The sequence below is a fragment of the Histoplasma capsulatum genome, genomic scaffold (assembly GCF_000149585.1).
Source record: "Histoplasma capsulatum NAm1 scaffold_2 genomic scaffold, whole genome shotgun sequence".
NCBI classification, from domain to species: domain Eukaryota; kingdom Fungi; phylum Ascomycota; class Eurotiomycetes; order Onygenales; family Ajellomycetaceae; genus Histoplasma; species Histoplasma mississippiense.
Window position 1 is genome coordinate 1,497,828 of NW_001813981.1, and position 24,120 is coordinate 1,521,947.

Sequence of the window (24,120 nt, forward strand, 5' to 3'; positions counted from 1 at the left end):
GCCTTTCTCGAATATACTCGGCATTGATGTTCTCGGCCTGCCCGGTTGCATCATCTTTTACCTGGCAGTTCCACTTGTCGGTAATTCGATAATGTGAATTTTTTTTATAGGACTAACATACAACATGAAGTTGGGTGCTGGATGTCTCATTGTCAATTGTACCGGTACGCCACTCGCTCTCTGGTTGCCAGATCAGCTCAGTAGATAGATAGATAGAGACAACAAAGCATACCACCCCTGCGACAGAAGTATACTTTATTTCCAGCTGGATAGTACGCCTTTTTCCGTGAATCTGCGGGAGGTGTTGGGAGTTCGGGAGGAGTTGGTGGTAGTGGCCTCCTTTTTGGCATTTTTAATGTACACTTTGAGCGAGAGTACGAGTTGCTCTTAGGAGAGTGTGCTCAAAATAGCCTAACCAAGTAATTATGTATGGTGAACCGCCTCAGCAGAGCATTAGAAGCCAATATGCATTTTTCCTCTTGATATCAGGAGTTTCTCTCCCATAAAATTTTGGAGGGGCATTGGGCGGTAAATCTTTTCTGCCATTGTTTCTGGGTATCACGTGGCACTCCCAAACCCTTCTTTTAACCCCTCCAGTTGCGCATGAAAGTCCAAAATGAGCGATTTTTGCCCCACTTTGCGACTCCGAGGCTAATGGGATTAGGGATTGCTTACCCTCAGCATCATGTTTGCTGCCCATTCATCACAGAAAATTAGCATATATCATTGATTTCGCCATGCGGCGCAATGTGCCTTACCCCGCTATACCCCAAAAAGAAGTTCGGCGTGACCTTGCAACCCCTAGAACAAGGTTAGTGAGCGGGTTAGTCAACCCGGCGTGCAGTTCGCTGCTATCATAGAACAAAGTAACGTCCTGCGTACACCAATACGTGGATATTTTGGTTATTTCTGCGGTGTTTTGCTACTATTTTTCAGGGGGTGGCAGAAAATTCTGTTTTCGCAAGCTTTACGTCCGCCACAATAACTTACGCAATCAATTCCCTTCTGCACCTACTCATCTCTGTTATTGCGCTCTGCGCTTGTGTAGCTTCTAATGATTCTTCCGCATAACCTCTTCTGTCTCACGCTCCGCGCTCGTGTAGTTCTAACAATTCTTCCATGTAAACCCTTAATGTTCTTCCACTCTGTGATCCACTCCGTGCTTCACTGTGGGGCGGCTTCTGATATTCTTCCACCTCAATTTCCCCTCTATAAAAACCCCCTTTGTACAACCTTTCCTTCTGATCTCTTTTCTCTTTCTTTCCTTAATCAATTCATAATCTGTATTTAAAATAGTGCTAGATCGTTAATCGAAGTACGTCTATTACAAAATTCAATCTATATCAAATAGAATTGATGAATTAACAGATTTTATAAATGATAGTTATAATAATTAATCATCTTCTTTCATATCAAATTCAATTTCTTCAACAATATAGATATTAATTGAGGGTGAATATCAACATCAAATTCATTCTTCACAAAACAGACAGCTTCATTGTGATATGGGACAGGAGGTTCAGGTATGTGCATTTAGTCCATGGCTTGTGTAGGCGCGTCGATGATGTAAGAGGTTGTCCCCACTACATCTTGCAGAGCTCGATTTCTAGCTCATCTTCAAGTCAACATAATTCGTTCGTCTGATAGCTTTACCATGGAAAATCCTATCGAGTCCAATAGCGACTCAGAATTACCCACACGGCTTGAGGTAAATACTCTCAACTTCCGTCATCAACGCATGCGTGCCTTCCTGCACCCCATTGGAGATGGCCTACGAACACTAATCAACTTGATCTATAGGTTGTCTTCGACCAAGACGCTGGACATGTTCGCAAATCCTCACTTATCTCTGCTGATGCTGATGCTCCCAGACTTTCCCGTCGCCATGCAGACCAGCGGATTGATTCTGCATGCTTTGTCCATGCCCTTCTCGAACAACCTGAAGCACTCCAGCTCGGACGAGTTAGCGGAGATAACGGAACAAAATGCACGACAAAATCACCTTTTTCTCAATTAGGTGATGATTACGTGCCTCATGTAATACAGTCCCGCTTGTTGACCAAAAGACAACTTTCAGACATGGCGTGGAACGTCCGGGCACTATCCAAAAAGCTAGGGAGCGTTAAAATGAAACTAAATGTCAGGAGTGTTTTCATACTTACGAAGCCTCAGGAGCAATGCCTTGTGCTTCTGACAAGACAGGTTACACGGTGGCTTTTATCAAAAGATCGGGACCAGCCATACACGATATATGTTGAGAAGAGACTGGAAGATGATGAACAATTTGACGCTGCGGGACTGCATGAGGAGGAGGCATCTGCAAAGGGAAGGCTGAAATATTGGGATTGGGATCTTGTGAAGAAGAAACCACAAACATTTGATTTTATAGTTACACTAGGAGGTGACGGCACGGTTTTATATGCGAGCTGGCTGTTCCAGCAGGTCGTTCCTCCGGTTCTCTCCTTTGCTCTGGGCTCGCTGGGTTTTCTGACCAACTTCGACTTTGAGTGCTATCAATCGACACTTGAGACGGCCTTTCGCGACGGTGTCACTGTAAGCCTCAGGTTGAGATTCGAATGCACTATCATGAGGAGCAGGCCGCGCCCTAATCAGGTAGGACAAAGGGATTTAGTGGAAGAGTTGATCGGAGAGGAATCTGATGATGATACCACACATCACCCTGACAAAATGTTCCAAATTCTGAATGATGTTGTCGTGGATCGAGGACCGAACCCAAGTACGCATGCATCTCCTACCCCTAGCAGCCCATTCGCCAAAACCTGGTATACTTTTCCTTCATGCCTTTCACAGAGCAAGAGAATAACTATGTCTTTAGCAATGTCATCAATCGAAATATTCGGTGACGATGAGCATTTCACCTCCGTACAGGCAGACGGTGTATGCGTTGCTACCCCAACCGGTTCAACAGCATACAACCTCGCAGCTGGTGGCTCACTGTCACATCCTGAAAACCCCGTTATTCTTCTTACTGCTATATGTGCGCATACTCTTAATTTCCGGCCCATTATATTACCTGATACTATCGTCCTCAGAGTGGGAGTGCCCTACAACGCCAGAACTAGCTCATGGGCTGGATTTGATGGGCGCGAACGGTGAGATTCTTGAGTAAATTTTTTCAATAGAATCCAGCAAGCAAACGTGCTCCCAAGATGACTAACTTGGTAACAGAATGGAATTATGTCCAGGGGACTACGTCACAATCTCGGCTTCAAGATATCCTTTTGCCTGTGTGAGCCCTTCCGCGTCTCGAAGTCACGACTGGATACAGAGTATCTCGAGGACGCTAAATTGGAATTCAAGGCATAGGCAAAAAGCCTTCGATGCTAGCAAGGGCTGCGATGCCGACAAAGGAAGGATATAAAAAGTTTTACGGAACTTGACCAGGCATCTCTGGTTTTTGTAATCCCAGTTTTTTTTTTTTTTTTTTTTTTTTTTTTTTTTGTCTTGACAAAATCCTAGCCGGCAACTGCTATTTTTATCATGTCATACATCAACATTAGGGGTGAGTAGTAAAATAAATGTCTGGTGGAGTTCAAAAAAAAAAAAATCTTCCCTGGGATTTAGATTTCCGACGTCAGAAAAGCGTCGGGTAAACAACTAAACAGAGATATAGGCAGTATAATTTCAAATTATTTATTTCAAATATCCATATTTTCAATCCAGCATAAATCAGGGGAGACGACGTCATGTTTTTAACTAGTACGAGGAAATTTGGAGGCGGACTGCACATGTGTCTGCATGGCTCACCGTAATACCTCCAGTGCGAGCTTTCCAAGTTATTGCGCAGAGATATTGAAATCCGCATATTGAAGAACATTTAACCACAGCTCAACAGATAAATACAAATGAAGGTCATCCGAACATGAATTTATTTTTACAATCGTTGTCATGATTTCAATCGCAACGTCCCTAGCCGCTACGTAACCATTTTCCAGAACAACTGGACAACGCTCTATTCCCCTCCACGGCCATACAATGGCGTCTCCCACCAAGCACACACATGCCTCCTCGATAAGCACAGTCATGGGCAACAATTTCGGGGACTCACAGGAAAAACTCCGATCAAGAAACACACCGCAGCCCTCTACAGGGTTGCGCCTCCCTTCCACCAAGAAGACAATTTATGACCGAAATCTCAACCGGACCCGCAATTCGGAGCTCAGCAAAGCAAGCTTCGCCTACCTTTTTTCAGAGATGGTCGTATACGCTCAGCGGCGCGTCACAGGTATACAGGACCTGGAGAGGCGGTGAGTGTATACTCTCCTCACATTAACGGGATCATTACCTTTCCCTATCTGCAAGGAAGTCATTCTAACCGCTCGTGATTGCAATGCCCCAGCCTCAACGAGCAAGGTTACCCACTAGGTCTCCGTCTTCTTGATCTCCTTCTCTACCGCTCCCTCTCCGGCTCCTCATCCGGCGGTCTCACATCCTCTTCCTCCTCATCTGGTACCCAACCTATCCGACCCCTTCGCATCCTCCCTCTCCTGCACCTAATACACGGCCCCCTCTGGCGACTTCTATTCTCCCGTCCAGCGGATGCTTTGGAACATTCCGTCTCCCCAGCCACCCCAAATGAATACATGATCACAGACAATGACCCCCTCGTCAACACCTACATATCAGTACCGCGTGAGATGAACATGCTGAATTGTGCAGCGTATGTAGCTGGGATTATTGAAGGGGTCTGCGATGGATGTGGGTTTGAGGCGAAAGTATCAGCTCATAACCAGGGGAGTGAGATGTGGCCAAGCCGGACAGTGTTTTTGGTACGGTTTGGAGAGAGTGTTATGGAGAGGGAGAAGATGTTGGAGAGGGCGGGGGTGAAGTAAATTATTTCAAAGGGGAAATGATTTCCAAGTAACAGGACAATGTTATGTTACATATATGGTTACTGGGACTTTTTTTTTGGGCGTAATCAGTCGCTTTGACAAGGCGTTTACATTCTCTTCCCTGTCCAACTGTTCTTGTTTCTCTCTCGATCCTTGCTGCAGTCCCCGCGATTCTTTCTTGTTTTTTGGACGCGCTCTTAGACATGGCTACTACCACAGGAGTAAGAGTCTACTTGTTGAGCTACCTCATATATGAGTTCTGGGGCTTCATCGAGGTTGTTCTTTCTTAGTGCTCCACATATATAAGTATGCAGCTGTCGAAAAACGGAAAGGCATAATATATTTCCTCTAGTCCGCCCTTACAACTTCAGTTGGGTTCGGCAAGTCGCCGAACTGCCTCCGTCAGCCATGATTTCAAGGATACTCGCAGTCTCTCTCGGCTCTAATCTACATCGAAAAGAGACTCAATCATCAGTACCGGTACTCAATAACAATGGCAGCTACCTCTGTTTGTAATCTGATAATACACAGCCTTCAGATTTTTGGGTATCTCGGTTGCCATCTTTTGCACAAGATCATTGAACAAGAACTTCGGAGGCAGAGAATCCTCATGCGAGGAAGGCGACATGCTAGTCAAAGCGTAGAGATTTGGAGCGGGACCTCTGAGGCGCCGCTGGCAACTGGTGCAGACCGTGACAGTTATCGGGAAGAGCAAATCACCTAGAGCCGCGCCCTATAGTGGGTTGGAGAAAAGCACACCGAGTGTGGTAATTGAAGCAGGCAAACTATTTTCGGGCTCGGTCTCTCCGGTACATATATTTTAACATTTTGTAAAACCGATAACGAGACAGGACAGACTTGCTTCCTATTAGCAGATAACATACTCTATACAAATTCTGTGCCATGGATTATATTGAGCTTCGGAAAATATATTATCCGAAATCGCAACCATCATCGGCAAGAAAAGCACTGGTACTTTGAGACAAACAGCTTTCACGCCTTCTCCTTGCAACCCGCCCTCTGCGCGGAGGTTCTCCTCACTGCACCGTGCCGTCTTGGTAATGATTGCCACCTAACGTTACTGTCCATAAGTCATCCGTCCAGAGTAGCCATGCCGCCTCCATTCCCATCCTCTCGGGATCGTATGACTGCGAACCCGCAAAGGCCACAACGCTACCGACCGGGAAAACCAATTGTTGAAGAACAATCTTCTGAGGAAGAAGATGACGACGAAGACGAAGTTAATAATGAGGAAGAACAACGAAGAGAACGTGAGAGGTTACGGCGGGAACAGCGGAGAGCCCCTCCGCCGAAAGCGACATCCTTCCCGGCCGGCTCCACATCGAAAATCACAAGCGGAGTGCAGGGTGTGAAATTAGATGGGGAAAGCGAGGACGAAGCAGGCTTCGTCACCGAAGAGGAAGAGGAAGAGGGAGATGTGAAAAAGGTGCCAGGACGTCAAGCGCATCCAGCGGGCGATCAAGTCAGTGGAAGTGAGGATGAGGAAAGTGAAGAAAGCTCCGAAGTGGAAGAGGAATCAAGCTCGGAAGACGAGACTCCGAAGCGGCTATTGCTTCGACCTACTTTTATCAAGAAGAGTCAACGGAAGGAATCTTTGACTCCGGCTGCCGCCTCTGCAGATCCAGGTGTAGAAGACGCAGCTGAAAGCGCTCTAAGAAAGGAGAAAGCGGACCTTTTAATTCGGGACCAACTAGTGAAAGAGGCAGCAGAGCGGGCCGCGGGGAAGAAATCGTGGGACGATGATGAGAACGTTGAAGGTGAAAACGAAGAGCAAATAGACGATACTGATGGGCTTGACCCGGCTGCTGAATTTGCCGCATGGAAACTTCGAGAGCTGAAACGTGTCAAGCGCGAACGAGAAGCCATCGAGCAGGCGGAGAAAGAGCACGAGGAGATCGAGCGTCGTCGAAACCTCACCACGGAAGAGCGAGAACGCGAGGACCGCGAGTTCCTTGCGCAACAAAAAGAAGAACGCGAAGCCGGAAGGGGGAAAGCTGGATTTATGCAACGATATTTCCATAAGGGTGTATTTTATCACGATGACATGGAAGCCAAAGGGCTGGATCGTCGCGATCTAATGGGAAGCCGATATATGGATGAGACGAAGAATCGCGAAACTTTGCCACAATATCTACAGGTCAGAGATGTGACCAAGATTGGTCGAAAGGGTAGGACGAAGTATCGAGATCTCAAGACGGAGGATACAGGGCGCTGGGGGGTAGATGGATATAATCGCTCCGTGGCATCGAACAACGCCGCAAGATTCGGGATAGCTGATGACAGATTCCTGCCTGACCAGCGTGATGGGGATAGGAATAAGCCTTTTGGTCCTACGGGGGCCAATTCCAGTGCCATTAGAGATCGGCCACGGCCCAAGCAACGGTCGCAGTCTGAATCAAGATCGAGGTCGAGGTCGAGGTCAAGAGTGCAATCCCGACAGCGTTCGCCTTCACGATCAAGGTCCGCTCCTCGATCTCCACGACGTAGGGATCGCTACCGCGACGACGACAGATACAGAAAAAAAAGAAGCCCATCACCTTTCCAGGACAGAGATAAACGTCGTCGGATAGGTTCACTTGCGTAAGCATTACATGCCTTTTCATGTATTTCAAATCCATCAAACTTGCAACTTGTGACTTATGGCATATTGCATTTAATGGAGTTTGGATTTCTTTCTCACTTGCCATTTCAATTTTCATGCCTCAAGGGGGAAATGTTTACTTTGTATCATATAGGCGACATGATAAACCCGTTTATTCTTTATGTTTTTTCTCACCCCCTTTCTTCAGTCCAGAATATGGAAAGATTTACGCATATACCCTATCTGGGTATATTGGAGCAGCAAATTAACGACCAAAGTTAACCCAAATCGTACACTCTAATACAATTTCTCTTCTGACGTTCTGATATGTTGGAGCACACCATGCACTCAAAATGATCATGTAACCTGCTGGATAGCATTGATACAAAGTTTTTGGAAGTACATGCCGGAGAAAAAAAGACACTCCGTGAAAGTTATAACATCATGAAACAAAATATAGACAATCTCTACGCGTGTAGCCCCTCAGCGAAATGCTCCTAGGAAAATGGACTGTAGTCAGACAATAAATCCACGATTGTGCTGATTTTGTTTCGCACATACACCAGAGCCTGGTAACTTACCAATAAGCCCCTCCAATTGGATAGGGCCGATTCGCGTCGACAGGCTATCTGTAAATTATCCTCGATGGTCTAGTGGTGATGATTTCCGCTTGTCATTCAGTTGTTAGACTGACGAGCGCGGGAGACCAGGGTTCGATTCCCTGTCGGGGAGGCAAAATTCTTTTTCGCTTTCTTTTTGTGGTTCCCGAGTTACTCTCTTATGAGTACAGTGGATTTATACACGCAATGTTTTTACACTGATTTATATACGGTATTTATGTAGAATTAGCAGCGTATAGACAGTCTTTCTTATTTAGTTAAGCGCTTGTAGTCCTGGATCTTGTTGTGTATGATAGATACCGCGATTGAGCCGCTCAGGATGCAATCATCAAGCTAAAAGCCATGGACCGAACACAGTAACCTGGTGCAGATGCGCTGTCGCCGGAAGGGGACACTGCAGCATATGCTGCGTAGTTATTTTGATGACTGTCGCTGCAAGGGTGTCTACCTTCTCATCCATGAAGACAATCGCTACTTTACAATCAATTTTAACCAATGTGACATCCCGGGCGGCCAGTTTCCCCCACCGGACGAGGTCGGTTTCAAAAGTTTCGTTCAGCCAAGCTACTATCTACGCCACTGATATAGTTACTAGTTGAAATATCATAGATACCGCTAATGAGAAGCAATTACCCCTCATTTTAAATAGCAGATAATCTCTCAGAGATTGATGAATCAAATTTGGCTTCTCTTTTATAACTTTCAATACAGATATCTCAACCTGTGCTGTGATAGTGGCTCTGAAGTCTTTTGATGGTAATGTGATTCCCCACTATGCTGCGGCTGGTGGTTGCAGTGTATAGAGATGATGGATTGGATGGCCACGCCTGCTGTGGGCCGAGCCACACCACCACACCCACGGGTATATATCTCACTATGAGTGCAACCATTTAACAAATGATTACATTGGCTTTTTGCTATGGATAACTTAGTGGTCATAGTGCTATCTTATCACAGTAAAACTACTAAAGAAATTAGTAATTTCTCTCAGTTATCTATTCAAACCATCAATTGTCTCTATAGAACTGCTTAAGATCATGACTTTAATTCAGATCTTTCTTATCTTTATATCTGTGATAAAAGATGCTCCTCACTCTGAATCTGGATGACCCACAAAACAGCAGTCAGCTCAAGAATATATCCTCATCAAGATACACTGTGATCAATATGGGAGAGAGAGATTCTGTGTTGATATAGCAGGTGAACTTAGTTAGACTTGATAGATGAGTAGAAGAAATAATGAGAGAGAATTTATATGTAAAATCTAGTATAAATTTCTAGTGGCTGTTGTGGCGTTTTTAGTGCTTGAACAAAACTTTTGAAACCGACCTCCGTATATTTGTATTTATCTCGAGTGTGCCATACTACACATACAGTATATATACTACACTTATGTACACTTCTTGCCCTGCTGAACTTGCCCCAGTAAGCTAATATATGGATATCTGCTTACACAGTCTTGTATCCTTTTACAACTTCCTGGTAAAGTACGCGGAGGAGCACTTTTTTGATTGTTCCGCCTCATGCCACTATTGGCATGCGTCTTTACCAGCGGTGCCTTGGCTATTCCTGGTGTGTAGCCGCCCTCATGCCTTCGCTGGGCCATCCATTTTTACTTGGCGAGAACATGAGTTCCTAGAAATACTCTATTCCTAATTTTCAACAAGCCCGCGTCAAAACCTGCTTGTTATTAAGATTGCGCCAGCATAATACAGCAGGTCTGGGCTGATCCTAGGACAGCACAGCAAGGTTGAATTTCCAAGGCAGTGTCCAGCCACAACGCCAACTTTCAGCCAGCCTTGTAACCAGATGTCGCTAATAAGAATATCGAATTCACCCCCTCATTGTAGCCTCTAGGCTCGGAATTTCCCCTGCCTCAGTTGGCTTGATAGATCCGCCATGGCCTGCGCGTATGAGCTCCTTCAAGGCATTGATGAACAGAGTGCTGCTGTGGTCGTCCAGTTGCAACTTCAGGATGCCGAACTCTATCTTTTTACTTCCGAACGAAAGCCTCGTGAGGGCGAGCTGCATGCATAGCTAATCCACACCATAAAAAGAAGGGTATGATGGCCCAATTGTAGCTATCAGTTATTGTTTTCAGGACAGAACATAAGTACAAATTATGTTTCATAGTCTCTCAGCCAGCTGGACGAGCGCGGATATATGTAGAACAGTGATTCATTGGCAAGATAGCAGAGAAGTAATGATAAGAATAGCAACATGTAATGCAGACAGTATGAGGCTAGAAAAGAAGTTCCTGCGGAAATTCACTCGAAAAGGTACCGCTTAATATTTTCAAGTCTCTGAAGGTCTCCGTCAATTGAGTTGGCCATCTCCTTCTCAACCCAGCCTTCAGTATAATCATCAGAATGGGACGAAATTTCAGTCCAAATCATGATCAGTCCCAGATCATGTTCTTATTTTGATAGTCAGTCACTTTACATGAAATATCAAGATTTATTAGTCCCATTTCACTCATGTTTTAATAATTCTAGTCACTTTACACTCCCATTCTGTTCCTGATCCATCTCATGTCATGCCAAGAAATGGTCTGGGACCAAACCAAACCAAACCAAATGTGTAATTCATAGTCCCAGCGGCCAGTCTACTAACAGGCATATGAATGATCTTTATGATAGATAGATAGGTGGTGATTATTGGTTAATTTCTGAAGATTGCTATACTTAAAATATTTCTATACACTGCGGTTTTCTACATCCTGTGGCGCACTCACGAATAATTCGAGCATGACGGTTGTCTGGTAAGAGATTGATAGGAATGACCAGATCCGGAAGATCATGACTCTAGGAAACCAGCTATGTTTATATCATTTCTCGGACTGCAAACTCACATTTTGTGTCGCGTCGCATCATTCACCCATCATACGGAATAATACTGCTCTCCCTTCATCAGTTCCGCTGCGGTCCTTTTTAACTGATCCTCGCTTGATTTTACTGCTTCAGGGTAAACCAGGTTGAAGAAATAGAGTCGAAGTAATGACCACTCAAGACCCACCGCGTTTTGATACCCACCAGACCGATTCTGCCCACTTGGTACTTCGAGAAAAGATACCTTTCTGCCATCCGGGATACCGGGAACCAAGGAACACATTACTGGTTCTTCCGCGCGTCGATCCTGCCACCACATCCCTTTTTGGCATACATCATCGAACAGCCCTCGTTGCATGCCAGATAATCGCCAACAATGCCTTTGAAACTGGCCATTTCACCCTCGATAAAGACGGCCAGCAGCGTGTGGATGTGGCCCCTGATGGTATTCTCACTAACGGAATATATTATTTTATCGTTGGAGATGGCCCCAGTAAATATGTTTCCCCTTATCTTCATTGCTGCTTCTACTAGCTCATTTTTACCACCAGGCCAATACCCTGTTGTACCAAGCTTTCGGGACTGGGAGTTCCTTCGTGCTCGCATCCCAGGCCCCTGGTCTCAGATTCCCATTGAATTTCCTCCTGCCATGGGCCGCTGTGCTGTTACCAATTTTTCAATCTGTCTTGAGGATGCCCACCTCATTCCAAAGGAAGAGGCCATCTGGTACACAAGGAATGGAATGAATCTATATGGAGAGGATTTAGGTGATATTGATGGGTCATCCAATCTTGTTCCACTGAGATCTGATATCCACAAGTGCTTTGACAATCGATGGCTTGCCATCGTTCCAAAAGTTACTGGGACTGAAGTCGCTACTACAACAACCTCCTCTCCTCAATATGTTACACATATATTTTCAAGTCGTGCATCTGAATATTGGCCCACATATCATAATACCCGTGTCCAGTGTCTCAAAACTCATTCCCCTCCATATATCTTCGCTCGGTTCGCTTGGACCGTACTCCTCCATGTTAAACCCTTTATCACCAGTGGTGACTCGCGTCACATCATTCGACTACATGTATCATCTGATGCAGAAGGTACCAGGATGGAACAAAAGGCAGAGTTTCCCAGTGGTGCAGAGCTTAAAAATAGTTATGGCGGTGAGAGATCAAAGAATGCAACCCCGAGAAAGAGATCAGCAGTGGGAAGTACGGCGGATGATGGCAATTTCATAGAGGCTGGTGATAGCAGTGATAGCAGTGTGGATGGGACTTCTGGGATGATATGATGTACGATTGGGAAATGAGAGGAAAGAGGAGGCAACACCAGATATCCACCGAAACAGATCCGAATATGATGCCCGAAGGCAACAACAAGACTCTGTCCGATGTAGATGGGATACGTGTGGAAGAGAGTCCCGTCTGAATAGTTTTTGAGGAGGGATACTCAAGAACTGATGAATACTGCTGTCATTCCAATCAAGGAAGCGGCTCCGCTCCTGTTTAGGCTGACTAGTACACCTCAGAGTCCTGTGCTTAATACAACAGGAAACTTACCAGCAGAATATGAGATTGCGGAACCATCTCCATCTACTCTGCCATCACGCAACGCAAACCTAGATTTAGGATCAAGAGAGCATCAACAACAGCCGCTTCGGAATTCCAGCATCACAAATAAAAACCCAGTGTCTTGGGACACTTCAGTTGACACCAACAAAATTTCACAGTCCAGCTCAAACCAGAACAGGCGAGCGAACTCAGAAACACCTACCACTTTGCATAAAGCTCAGTAGTTTTGAATAACAATCTCTCTGGCCAGTCTTGCTCCTGTGGGTATTGGACATAGTGGTGATGATATATATCGATGATATTGTTTAATAGCAACATAATGAATAATATGACTTCGCACTTTCGCTCCGTCCTGCCCCAGCGGCACGTTTCATAAAGCTCCTGCTATAGAGTGTTGTGCCTGAGCTTTCCAATCCTTTGAAGAAGTTAAAGATGTCTTCATCTGGGATTTAGGGGTTCATTTGCCCACCCCAAGAAGTGGAGTGATAGGAGCAGGCTGCCCCTAATATTAATTTCTATTGATGTGTGTTCGTAAGTAGAATAAGGTCATTACAGCGGAAAACAAAAAAAACCTATTATTTGACACAAATGTCACTATAGGCTGTTGTCGGCAAGTTCACATACCTATATTTCAAGAGCTGAGATGTTGACTCCGGAATTCAAACCCACACACCATGAGTCCCCCCCACACCATGGTGCTACTTGGCGGCCGCTCATGCATTCGGCTACCGAGGCGCTTCTTCATCAGTGTTCAGGTCATGGAAAGAGCTTGCTGTGTTCTATCAATGCTAGATTCATAATGAATATTGTAACTGCTACTACAATGAATAATGATTTTACTATGAAGCGAATATTCTGCAGAGACTGCTGTGCTCTTATGCCTGCTTACGATCTGATGAGATTGCTCAGATGCAGGTTTGTCAATGTGAGTTAAAAGAAGACAACAACACACTTTCAGTCTGCTGACATTCAGAAACGAGTTAGCTTTCAGAATCTCTTTCTTCTAAGCCATCAATTCAAAGGTGCCATCAGTGGATAGCATCTCCGGAGTCAAGGAAATACAGCCAAATTGCACAGTACCGGGACGACAGATGCTCTACTCCGTATGTACATGTATGTATACATTTATTCCATGACATCATAATGGCCGAGATGAGCGTTATCCCCAGACAGGCGAGGCTAACCTCAGTCAAAGCGTCCAACGCAAATTGAAACTCTATTCTACTGTACATCATGTTTACAGCCCCAGAATTTGTGTCAGGGCTGAATGTCATTCAAATGATCTGAGCAAACTATAATTTGAGGTTATGCATCGATCTACTCTGTCTGTGGCCACTGGTTAGGGACAACACCCCCTAGCATCATGGCCGCATTATTGGGAGAAACATCCCCTATCCATGAGATGGCATTGCGAGTGAGATGTCAACACTGAGGATGGGTCAATGAGAGCTATTTTCAATCGTGAGCACTGCCAGTGTCATTTTGAGCACCTGGCCCATCACCCCGCTCAAAAATGTGTCCTCCACACTTTTAACCTTGGAAACCACTTTCTTCATCTAGAAGCTGATTACCCTGCTTGATTGAAACGCACAGCAACTGTTGGAAGAATCCAAGGATGCAGATTGATCTTGCTCACGCTGGTAGCCCAAATAGGGACCCTTCAACATTTATGAATGTGTGACCGTGTTTACCCAAGAGCTGCACAATGGAAGGGAGCTGAACGGGATGTGAGTGTGACACTTGGGGAGGCTCTGCTGCAGGCTACGAGAACGCAAATGGAGGAGCTAACTTCACGTCGCGCGGGAAGTGCTTCATTGATATCCTCCCATTTCATCTGTCCCAGCCCTCCCCCGCGAAGAGTGGAGAATTCCACTAACTAGCAGGCAATCCTTCATAGGGAAGTTTCCACTGTCCCTATTTCGAGATGCGGTATTCACCCAAGGATTAGTATGCTTTGTTTTCCCCCATCTTCATCATATTTTTTCTCGGTAGTCATATCTTATGGCAACTCCGCCGATTCCAACGCTGAATCTTGGTGAGTCATGTTCTCCATCCGGTGCAGGACCTTTCACGCGCATTTGTAAGCTTTGCTGAATGGCCTAACTTTAACAATTCTGTTATGGAAGTTAGTTGAGTTCGCAAAGTCCATCTCTATACCTACACCGTTAAGAATCGTAGAGGTTATGGGAATCTGATCTTCACTCGTGGGCCCACCGCTCCTGCATCTTCTAATATTTATCACCCAATAATCGTAAACAGTGCCATATCCCTCAATCTGTATCGAGACGATCACTAGTATGGGTCAACTTTAATTGGATACAAAGCTTGACGTCCTCCCACCTTGTACTCATCACTCCATCTTCCCAATGGCACCTGACATCCAAAACGATAATTCCCGCGCACGCCAAGTTCCAACGAAGAATTCAAAATGGCTCTCAGAAAGAGGATGATCTGCTCACTTCAGCACTCAAGCATATTTACCTAAAATCACTCATACAACTCATCGCGCAACTTAGCCAACCCCGGCTCCGACCCACAATGCCCGTTCACGGTCAATGCCGATCGGACATGGCCGGATTCCGGTTCGCCATCTTTTTCTGCCATCGCACAAGTGATAGACATGATATTTTTGATCTGTCTGAACAAGTCAGCTTGAGGAGCTCGTTCGATCATGGGGTTCCATGTCCATTGAGGATTATTTGTGACGTAGCAGTCAGTTGCTGATCATCGACGTATTTATGGAGGACAGTTGGAAAATTCCTTTTTCTTGCGTCGTTGTCAAGAGCGCTGCATTTCAGTGACAGATGGACCTGGCTGAGAATTGCTGTAGCCAGACTGGTGAGCTGATTTGATGTCAAGAACAAGATCCCTTTGAAGTATCTCGGCTTTCGGAAGAGCTCTGGGTTAGAGAAAGACATCGGCCTCATTCAGAAGTAGTAGAGCCTTCCAGTGGCTGGCTGTTTCGAAGGCTTGATAAAGTTGAAGGTTCAAAACTTCGGCCTCAGAGGATAGCTGACCCGCGGATATCTGTGATGTGAGCATGATCTGTGATAGAACATTATCATTGTTAACATACTGAATTGAGAGGGGCTCTTGAAGTCTTCCAATAAGATTTCTGCTGTCAGAGTCTTGCCTCTTTGAGATGGCCGTTAGAGAGTAGACTAGCTTGTATAACAATTGTCAAGAATGCTCTAGGAATATACAGAAGCATGATGAGCATGCGACTCTTGTTTGTGGTAAAGTCATTGAATTGAGTATACTCCGTACTGAGTTCTCCAATGGTCATGATTGTATCTTTCACTTTTGCAGGGAGCACTTGGCAATCAAATGCTGCTGATGATCAGTCATTTGTTCTAATATTATCAAGTGCAAATTTGTCTGCATGAGTCAGTTGTAGTATTCCCTGTAAGAACTGTAGTGTGATATCTTACCCAGCACACTTGAAGAGCAAACAAGGAGATCATTATCTACTAGTAATGATCAGTTCATTGGGAGACTCCTCGGTGCGGTCAACCTACCCTTTCAAGTCACCAGACACAGTACAATCAAACATGACAGCAACAGCAATAATTGTAAACTCTGAGACTACTCATAGTTCTAGATGAAAGCTGTCTCAAAATCACATTTTCTAACCACGGTAAATGCTGGGCATCAACATTATGAACAGAGTTTACCCCTTTTCAACCTTCTTTAGAACTTCACAATCCTACATGAGAAGAATACACTAGTAGTTACAATGTCATAAGAGATGTATGTAAGCTTATGCTAAGCACAATATTTTCCAGAAGTGTTCACAACAGCTGATATTTTCATTGCTATTAGATGAAGACCTGCTCCTGTACGCCGTACGCTGTACCCTGTAACTAGTTGAACGCGGTTAGTTTTCTCAGCACCCATGGGATCCTAGCCCAGTGCATTAGTGAAGCCCCAACTTTCCCTCTTTGGGCCTGTCAGCAGTGGCACCAAACGACGCTAGCTCCTTTCGGCATTAGCATTGTTTCACGCCGGCCCCGTGATCTGATGTTACCCCTGGCTTCAATGCGCAGCACAGCCAATCACAAGCCCCGGCCTGCTCTCTGTGGCCGGCTGCCGGTTGGTTGCAACATCACAACCGTCCCCTTTGACACTTGGTCTCCTTGCCTCACCTTCGCTCTCTCGCTCTCTCACTCTCACTCTCACTCTCACTCTCACTCTCACTCTCGCTCCCCCTCTTTGTCCTTATCGCGTCCTCTCTTCCCCCGGTGGTGGGGTCTGTCGCTCATTCATTCATCCTGCCAGTTTCCCTGGCTGCTGTTGTCCACTTCACTCCTTCATGGGCGAGATACAAACGCATTCTGTCGAAATAAAGTAGATCAATTCAGTCAATCTATTCATTCCTTTATCCCGGACTTAAAATTTGCTACAGACGATCACTCACTCTTTCATGCCCTCTCCCCCACCAACAATGCCCTCCCTCCTGCTTTTAGCGACTTTGTTCGTCTCTCTTCTCTCCACTGCCGTAGCGCAAACATGGACAGCCTGCAATCCCCTCGAAAAGGATGACTGTCCTCGGAACCCAGCCTTGGGCACATCATACGAAGCCAACTTCACAAATACCCTTAATGAAGTCATCTGGAACATCACTAACGGTCAACTCGACTACATCGATGGCGTCGGCACCAGTTTCGCCATCAAAGAAAGACTCCAATCTCCAACTATCCAATCGCACTTCTACATCTTCTTTGGCCGCGTGGAGGTCATCATGAAAGCCGCCTTTGGCAGGGGCGTGGTCAGCAGCATCGTGCTCCAGTCGGAGGACCTCGATGAGATCGACTGGGAATGGGTGGGCAGCGATACCACTCATGTCCAGACAAACTATTTCGGAAAAGGTAATCGGACTCTAGGCGATCGTGGTGGGGTCCATGAGATGGATGCGCCCATGGACAAGTTTCATAATTACACCGTCGACTGGACTGCAGAGCGATTTCAGTGGTGGATCGATGATACCTTACTCCGCACGGTGACTTACGACGAGGCCCTGGGTGGGAAGAATTACCCGCAAACCCCCATGACCGTCCGAATGGGTATCTGGCCCGCGGGCGACAAGAAGAACGAAAAGGGAACGATTGAGTGGGCTGGTGGTGAGATCGATTACAGCAAAGTTCCATATTTCATGACGGTGAAGCATGTCAAGGTCGAAGACTACTCGAGTGGTAAGGAGTACGAGTACACTGACAGATCGGGTTCCTGGCAAAGTATCAAGGTCATCAAGTACGTTTGGACCTCACCCCTAAAATTACATGGATGTTTCCCCCCCCCCCCCCTCCTTCGCCCACCACACGGTAAATGAGGAAAACAGAAACTCATTATGTAACTAACTCCTCAACAGCGGCACTTCCTACCTCGCCGAGGAAGCCCACAAACCACCTCCAAAGTCCCTCTCGCAAAAATGGCGCGAGCTTCCTCAGGGTGCAAAGATTGCCGTCTATTCCTCCGCGGGAGGAGTCGCCCTCGTCGGCCTTCTCGTCCTCCTGTTCTGTTGCGTCAAGCAACGGAGAGCAGGACGCAGGGAATTTGCTCTCCAGGAAAGCAAATTCACGACGGAGCAAAACGATATGATCACGATGCAGACGCAGTGGAAGAAGAAGCATTATCAGGAAATTCGATGATGAATTTTTTCTTCCTCTTCTACTTCTCTGGGTGTGGAGGTTGCCTTTTTCTGCTTTCCACTTGATAATTTCTATTTATTTCTTGTCATCTTTTTCCCTCACTTCCGGGGCGTCTAGTGATTATTGATCTACACTCCACATAGAATAAACGCTGGCCAGGCACACATGGATTGGGACAATGAATATAGGAAAGAAAAAGGGAAGAGAGCAAATCTCAGCTGGGCCATCCTTGTTTTCCTTTCCCCCTTTCGCCGTTTCCTTCTCCACTTCATAATTCGCAATCTGTCTACTTGGCTGGTAGGGCAGGCCCTGGCTACTAAACTGGTTGCAAAAAAATCGTGGCCCCTCTTTTCCTTCTTTCTAGATCCATTGTAGCAAGCAGTGTCAGCGAGAATTCTTTTTCTTCTCTCTCGGCTTTTTACCTCACATGTATCATCAACTTCAAATCACAACGTCTCCGATACCCCCTGTCTAACCCAGATCCCCCTGGTCGACATCCATTTAATCCCCGCCCCCATCTTGCCTCCCACCCCTCCCTAGTCTTCTCTGTTTTATCTAATTTTTTTTTTTTTTTTTTTTTTTTTTTTTTGGCTCTTTTCTCCTCCTATCGCCCGAGCCCACTCTCAAGTACCTGACATCAGACATATTGACAGGTCCCTCTATATATATATAGAATTAGTACAATGAGGGGGAGGGTATGTAAAAAAAAAAAAAAAAAAAGGATTTCTGGGATAGGGTTATACGAGGAGTTTTAATAGGAATGTAAACCATGAACAATAGGCTCAAAAACTCCGTGGTTCATCATCTCCATCTCGTCTCTACCCAACAAAATTAACCTTTTAAAACACCATCTAAGCTTGCTTAGTTCCATGCGAATTTTCCTAGATGAACCCTTCAGCTATCTTCTCCGAAGCCTCTACAGCGTAAGTGTCATAAAAAGAAATAAATAGAACAGATACACGAGATGGCCAAGAGCCTGCGTGGCTGAAGAACGCTGTGTACTCCGTCCACAGGAAGGCAATGTCACTGCTTGGCACGAAGAGGAAGGTTGTGGATGGCTGGCTGCCCATGCTTGGAGTGGTTTGCGCACTGATACGATTGACAAGGCTACGCCGTAGTGCTTCAGAATCCATGAGGAATAAGCAAAATGGTTACAGCAAACTGGCCAGTAGCTGGCAAAACAGTGTACTGCATCTGTTCCTGGTCACTTGCATTTCTCGTTCACACCCATTCAGGCAATGTTGGAAATTCTAAAATTAACTGTTCGTGTTTCAGCCTTCCATTTCGCTTTGAAGGGTCGGCTCGTTGAATGATCATCTTGTTTTGCGGCGAACAAAAACAATTATCAGCTTAACCTAACCCCGGTCCGTGCTGCTTCCCGCGTTTGGCCTTTGAAACTCGGCCACCATGCTTCCCCCTTTTGTTGTCCTCTCGCCAGAAAGAAGTCGCCCAAAACAGAACTGATATACAAAATAATAGGCATCAGCCCTGATATCCATTGATATAAGTGGGATACTTCCATGACTCGTGTAGCTGTTTCACCTCAGACATGCGATGAGAGAATTGAGGTTAAAATATGCTTATTCACATGGCTGAAACGGAAGGCCGTTTAGCGTTTCCGAGCTGCTTTGCTGGGACGGTCGTATCCCATCTCAGTTGAGTTCACTTGGCCTTGCATCTGATCAGGAAAGAAAGCTGTGTTTGTGTAGCTTCTCGTATCATCATGGTCGTGGTGCGAAGGTGATTCAAGCAGCACCCTTGTGATGTTGGACACAGAGGCTTTCCGACCCAGCCCCCTCCGCAGTTGGAATTCGAGAGTTCCATGGTGTATACGAGCACTGCATAGATGCTGAGGCAACCTGTCAAACCGGCATATTGAGGGGCGCCGAGGCTGAGGCGATCCTTCATCCTCTAAAATCTAGGACCAAGTTAGCGTTGCTCAATTGGCAGGGGATTCTGAACATAAAAAGCACCTCCGAAGCCGCCTCTATTGTGGTGTATTTCCATCTTTTAACATCTCTAACTAGAACATCAAAACCCCAGGAATCAGATATAGATATATAGTTTTGCACTTTCTTTTCTTTGCAATTCTTATCGTTTTCATTCTCCCATTGAGATTGCATTTTTCTTGCCCTTCCATTGAATCCCTCTCGCCAAAATGGGGCTTGAGAGCGGCCTTCCCGAGCCGCGACAGGGCATTATGGGAGCTGCCTTCGGACAACGATCCTCCAATAAAAAGTTATTAATGCTGATCCGCTTCGCCATCTTCGCCCTAATCCTCTGTTACCACCAGTCATTTATCCAGCCAGCTGAAGCCATTAAATTCGTCAGCCGAAAGCAATGGGGAGCGAAGCCTCCGAAGTCGTCGATGTCACCAGTGGGCCATCCTAAGGGTGTGAAAATCCATTACACAGGCGGCTACATGTCCAAAGGGGGCCACTCCAAATGCGCAGGAAAGTTGAGAGTCATTCAGAACGAACACCTTAACCACCCGACAGAGGGCTATAGCGATATTGCATACACTCTTGCCGTCTGCCAGCACGGTTACGTCTTCGAGGCTCGCGGCGCAAAATGGCGTACCGGTGCCAACGGCAATGCGCAACTGAATAGAGATCATCAATCGGTTCTCGGATTAGTTGGCTCCGATGGTGACACCCAACCCTCGAACCAAATGATCCAGGGTATCAAGGATGCCGTTACGTACTTGCGCCAGAAGGGATGCGGGACTGAAGTCAAGGGCCATCGTGATGGATACTCGACCGCGTGTCCTGGAGGTCCGCTCTACAAACTCCTCAAGGATGGCAAGCTCAATCCTTCTGGAGGCGGGGGTGATAGTGAGCCCAAGCCCAAGAAGCCGGGTAAGAAGCCCAGCAGCAAATTAGTCAAGTTCCCCGGCGCGTCATGGTTCCATCGGAAGCCGAAGAGCAGCATTATCACTGCAATGGGTAAACGACTTGTTGCGGAGGGCTGCAGTGTATACAAGCAAGGACCAGGACCGCAGTGGACTGGCGCAGATCGTGCGTCGTACAGGAAGTGGCAGCAGAAGCTAGGATTCAGCGGCAAGGACGCTGATGGGTGGCCCGGAAAGACCAGCTGGGACAAGCTGAAGGTTCGAGTGTAAACAGATGGTGTGGATATTATATTCGCACAAGTTGCTTGGGAGCAGCTTGGGTTGGGAAGGTTTCAATTTTATTAATATTTTTTTTTTTTTTTTTTTTTTTTTTTTTGGCATATTTCACACATATTTTGTTCTTCTCTATTTTCGTTGTCACTCCCTAATTTCCCTCACTCCAGCAGCGTTCGCTTTTCCTCCAGCGTATAATACCTATGTTGCTTATAGTATTTCATTCATGTATTCTACGAATATCCATTATTACCACTTCAACGGTTGTTCGCAATGCCGTCATCACCTATAGAGTGTTCTCTTCTGAACTTCATTTCTTCAATTTCTTGCCGGAATGCTAGTAACTAGCTACCAGATGCATTGTAATTTCAAGCTGGGCGGAGGATGATAACGGAAAGATAGTTACCGAGTGCGGTTTTAAGCTAAAGTTGAACGAGGGCTCAAAAATGCAAACCATGCTGACGGTTGTCTTGGACTTTCCAGCCCGGCCGAAAATTTGAACCCATTTTCAACTTTGCACCGTTCAAAAATTTAACCTGAAAAATTCCAAAAAAATTATTTGAAAATTCGAGGAACTTTAAACATATCACGTGTTTTCGCGTCTTTTACCCCGCGACGCTCCAACATCAAGAATCAAATCCCAAAACAAAAGAAGACAAAACTCCTCCCAAGATAAAACAAATCCTGTTTCGCACAAGCCAATAAACTATTTCCGATCAATACTGAGACCTCAGCAATTGGCGTCCGTGGATAAAAAAAGGGTGTCGAAATATCCAAGCCGAGTAATGTCCCTCCCAACCCCGCGCCTCCTCCCTGAGCATTTGCATGCCTTTCTCCCAGGCCCCAACATCTCAGGACCGAGCACAATCCGCATCCTAGGAACAGTAACCGCACTGCGTGGCGAACATGCGACCATCAATTGCGGCAACCATGGGGATGTCACATTAATTTTGAACCGCGAGGCGCACTTACAGTTGGGCAGGATGGTGGACGTTGTGGGGAAAGTTACGCAGTTGGATGGGGTAAGCATTGAAACGGAGTTGGAGTGAAGCTTTGCTAATTGGTGTATTTTGCGAAGGGCCTTGCTGTAAAGGTTTTGAATGCAGTGGATTGTGGCGATCCAAAGGAGATTAGTAGGTTTTTCTTCCCCTCTTTTTTGAGCATGTTGACTACCGGAGAAAAAAAGAGAGAGTAAATAGAAGGGCTAAGTTGTAACCACCTTTTCCGCTCAATGCAGACTACAAAATCTACGAACAGGTCGTCGAAGTTACACATCGGGTTAAAGAAATCTTCTATTAAAGTAATCGGAATATGAGTGAATGCCCTCACAAAACAAAATTTTCATTTTGATACCCGCAATATGCATGCACGACCCACCAGTTTCTGTATTTCCTATGAAGATAACAATTTCAGCGAGAAGATGGGGTGAGAAAGTAGATGGATGATCATTCCGCAATTCACTTCCGTGACAATGTAGTCATGATCCATTTTCATTCACGGGAAACTGGAAAATTTATGGCTGGGCATGTAGTGATGAAATCAAGGGCGTTGACGGAAAGAAGGATTAATTTTTCGCTTCTACCCTATAACCATATACATATAGAATTTGGGGAGCGGGTGTCGGTTCCAGGTGAATTGTCTCGGTTTCTTTGGCACAGGCATCGCTTTCGCTAGGTCTCTCTTTGCATGGAGGTTCCCTCGGTTGGCTATTTCCTATCGTATAACATTTTATGACTGGCGGTTTTCTTGATTCGCCTTCGTTGGAGATTGGTGGAAAAGACAGACGCTGAATGAATACATGCGTGATGAATTATTCTTGTTTCATGAGCTGATAATTTACCCTCGGAATAAAGTAATTTAACCACATATTCAAGTGGAGGTAATCTGCCCCTCATATATTATTTACAGCACAAAACAAACATACGAATGATTGTGGAGGCTTTTGAGTGTTTAATCTCATCCCTAGGTGTTATCCAACGGAATCATAACGCGAAAAAAATCAATCGTAAACATTTTCGTAAAAAGTGGCTGGAAATTCGAACGGGGCATTAATAATGAAGGAATTCGAATTCAAAGAGCCAAATGCTGGCCTGACACGACTCATGTACTGGGAAAGAACGGGGTATTTTCAACATGCATACGTGCAAAACAACAATGATAGAAAATACGACGTTACATCACCCTTCTCAAATAACATCAGAAGCTAAACAATTAGCAACATGTATCCATCTAGCTAGCTTCCTGTGTGTTTGATGCACCGGAATCATTAACAGGAGTCTTGTCATTGGTTTCTTGCAAAATAGCACACGCGACAGCAGCCTCATTGTTTTCTGCACAATCATTCCCTTTAGGCTGAACATTTAATATATCTGAACCTGCCATCGACATATCAAAAATATTAGAGCCATCAACAGCAGTAGATTGGTCATCTAGGTTTCCATGGAAATTTAAGTTTGGGTCAAGCAGTAGGCTTCTCAAAACTGGATCGTCGGGGTCAATATGCAATAAGTCGGACTCTGGCAGTGCCGATGTATGGCCCCCGGTTAACTGCTGGCTTGATGAGATGGCGCGGTTGCCCTGTTCCTGACCCGCAGCAGCAGTACCCATAGACTCTACAGTCCTTGGAGAAATGCTAGTTTCAGCAGCCCAGTCCGCCCAGTTGCCGCCGGTTTCATAATCCGGTGGAACGAACGGGTAAAACGAGTCGGTTTGGGCGACAGAGTCTTCGTCTGAGTCAAAGATATCCAAAACAAGGCCTCCGATGGATTCAAAACTCCGCAGCCCTGGACTTTTCTGTAGTGCACTAATGTCATCTTTTAAAAGATTGTTGATCCGATAAGCGCGGGGGGTTAGCCTTGATCCCTCCTGGCC

At 45.7% G+C, this 24,120-nt stretch overlaps 7 protein-coding genes and 1 non-coding gene across 8 annotated transcripts; all 8 read left to right on the top strand.

Moving 5' to 3' along the window:
* Positions 1-1,505: 1,505 nt before the first annotated feature.
* Positions 1,506-3,327, top strand: HCAG_02545 (conserved hypothetical protein; the record flags this gene model as incomplete). The annotated part of the gene is made up of 4 exons (XM_001542324.1): positions 1,506-1,523; positions 1,801-2,737; positions 2,837-3,113; positions 3,207-3,327. The coding sequence occupies 4 exons, from the start codon at positions 1,506-1,508 to the stop codon at positions 3,325-3,327; spliced, it is 1,353 nt and encodes a 450-aa protein (XP_001542374.1).
* Positions 3,328-3,996: 669 nt separating this feature from the next.
* HCAG_02546 (conserved hypothetical protein) lies at positions 3,997-4,853 on the top strand (the record flags this gene model as incomplete). Its single annotated transcript, XM_001542325.1, has 2 exons — positions 3,997-4,268; positions 4,361-4,853. The coding sequence occupies 2 exons, from the start codon at positions 3,997-3,999 to the stop codon at positions 4,851-4,853; spliced, it is 765 nt and encodes a 254-aa protein (XP_001542375.1).
* A 1,111-nt stretch (positions 4,854-5,964) lies between these two features.
* HCAG_02547 (hypothetical protein) lies at positions 5,965-7,096 on the top strand (the record flags this gene model as incomplete). Its single annotated transcript, XM_001542326.1, has 2 exons — positions 5,965-6,898; positions 7,047-7,096. 2 exons carry the CDS (start codon positions 5,965-5,967, stop codon positions 7,094-7,096), a joined length of 984 nt encoding a protein of 327 aa, XP_001542376.1.
* Positions 7,097-8,094: 998 nt separating this feature from the next.
* HCAG_09408 lies at positions 8,095-8,187 on the top strand. The gene has a single exon. It is a non-coding gene; the product is annotated as a tRNA-Asp (tRNA).
* Positions 8,188-11,071: 2,884 nt separating this feature from the next.
* On the top strand, positions 11,072-12,197 carry HCAG_02548 (predicted protein; the record flags this gene model as incomplete). The annotated part of the gene is made up of 2 exons (XM_001542327.1): positions 11,072-11,348; positions 11,455-12,197. 2 exons carry the CDS (start codon positions 11,072-11,074, stop codon positions 12,195-12,197), a joined length of 1,020 nt encoding a protein of 339 aa, XP_001542377.1.
* A 4,724-nt stretch (positions 12,198-16,921) lies between these two features.
* HCAG_02549 (conserved hypothetical protein) lies at positions 16,922-18,125 on the top strand (the record flags this gene model as incomplete). Its single annotated transcript, XM_001542328.1, has 2 exons — positions 16,922-17,727; positions 17,846-18,125. The coding sequence occupies 2 exons, from the start codon at positions 16,922-16,924 to the stop codon at positions 18,123-18,125; spliced, it is 1,086 nt and encodes a 361-aa protein (XP_001542378.1).
* Positions 18,126-20,283: 2,158 nt separating this feature from the next.
* On the top strand, positions 20,284-21,246 carry HCAG_02550 (predicted protein; the record flags this gene model as incomplete). The annotated part of the gene is made up of 1 exon (XM_001542329.1): positions 20,284-21,246. One exon carries the CDS (start codon positions 20,284-20,286, stop codon positions 21,244-21,246), a length of 963 nt encoding a protein of 320 aa, XP_001542379.1.
* A 788-nt stretch (positions 21,247-22,034) lies between these two features.
* HCAG_02551 (predicted protein) lies at positions 22,035-22,548 on the top strand (the record flags this gene model as incomplete). The annotated part of the gene is made up of 3 exons (XM_001542330.1): positions 22,035-22,271; positions 22,328-22,382; positions 22,487-22,548. The coding sequence occupies 3 exons, from the start codon at positions 22,035-22,037 to the stop codon at positions 22,546-22,548; spliced, it is 354 nt and encodes a 117-aa protein (XP_001542380.1).
* Positions 22,549-24,120: the final 1,572 nt, after the last annotated feature.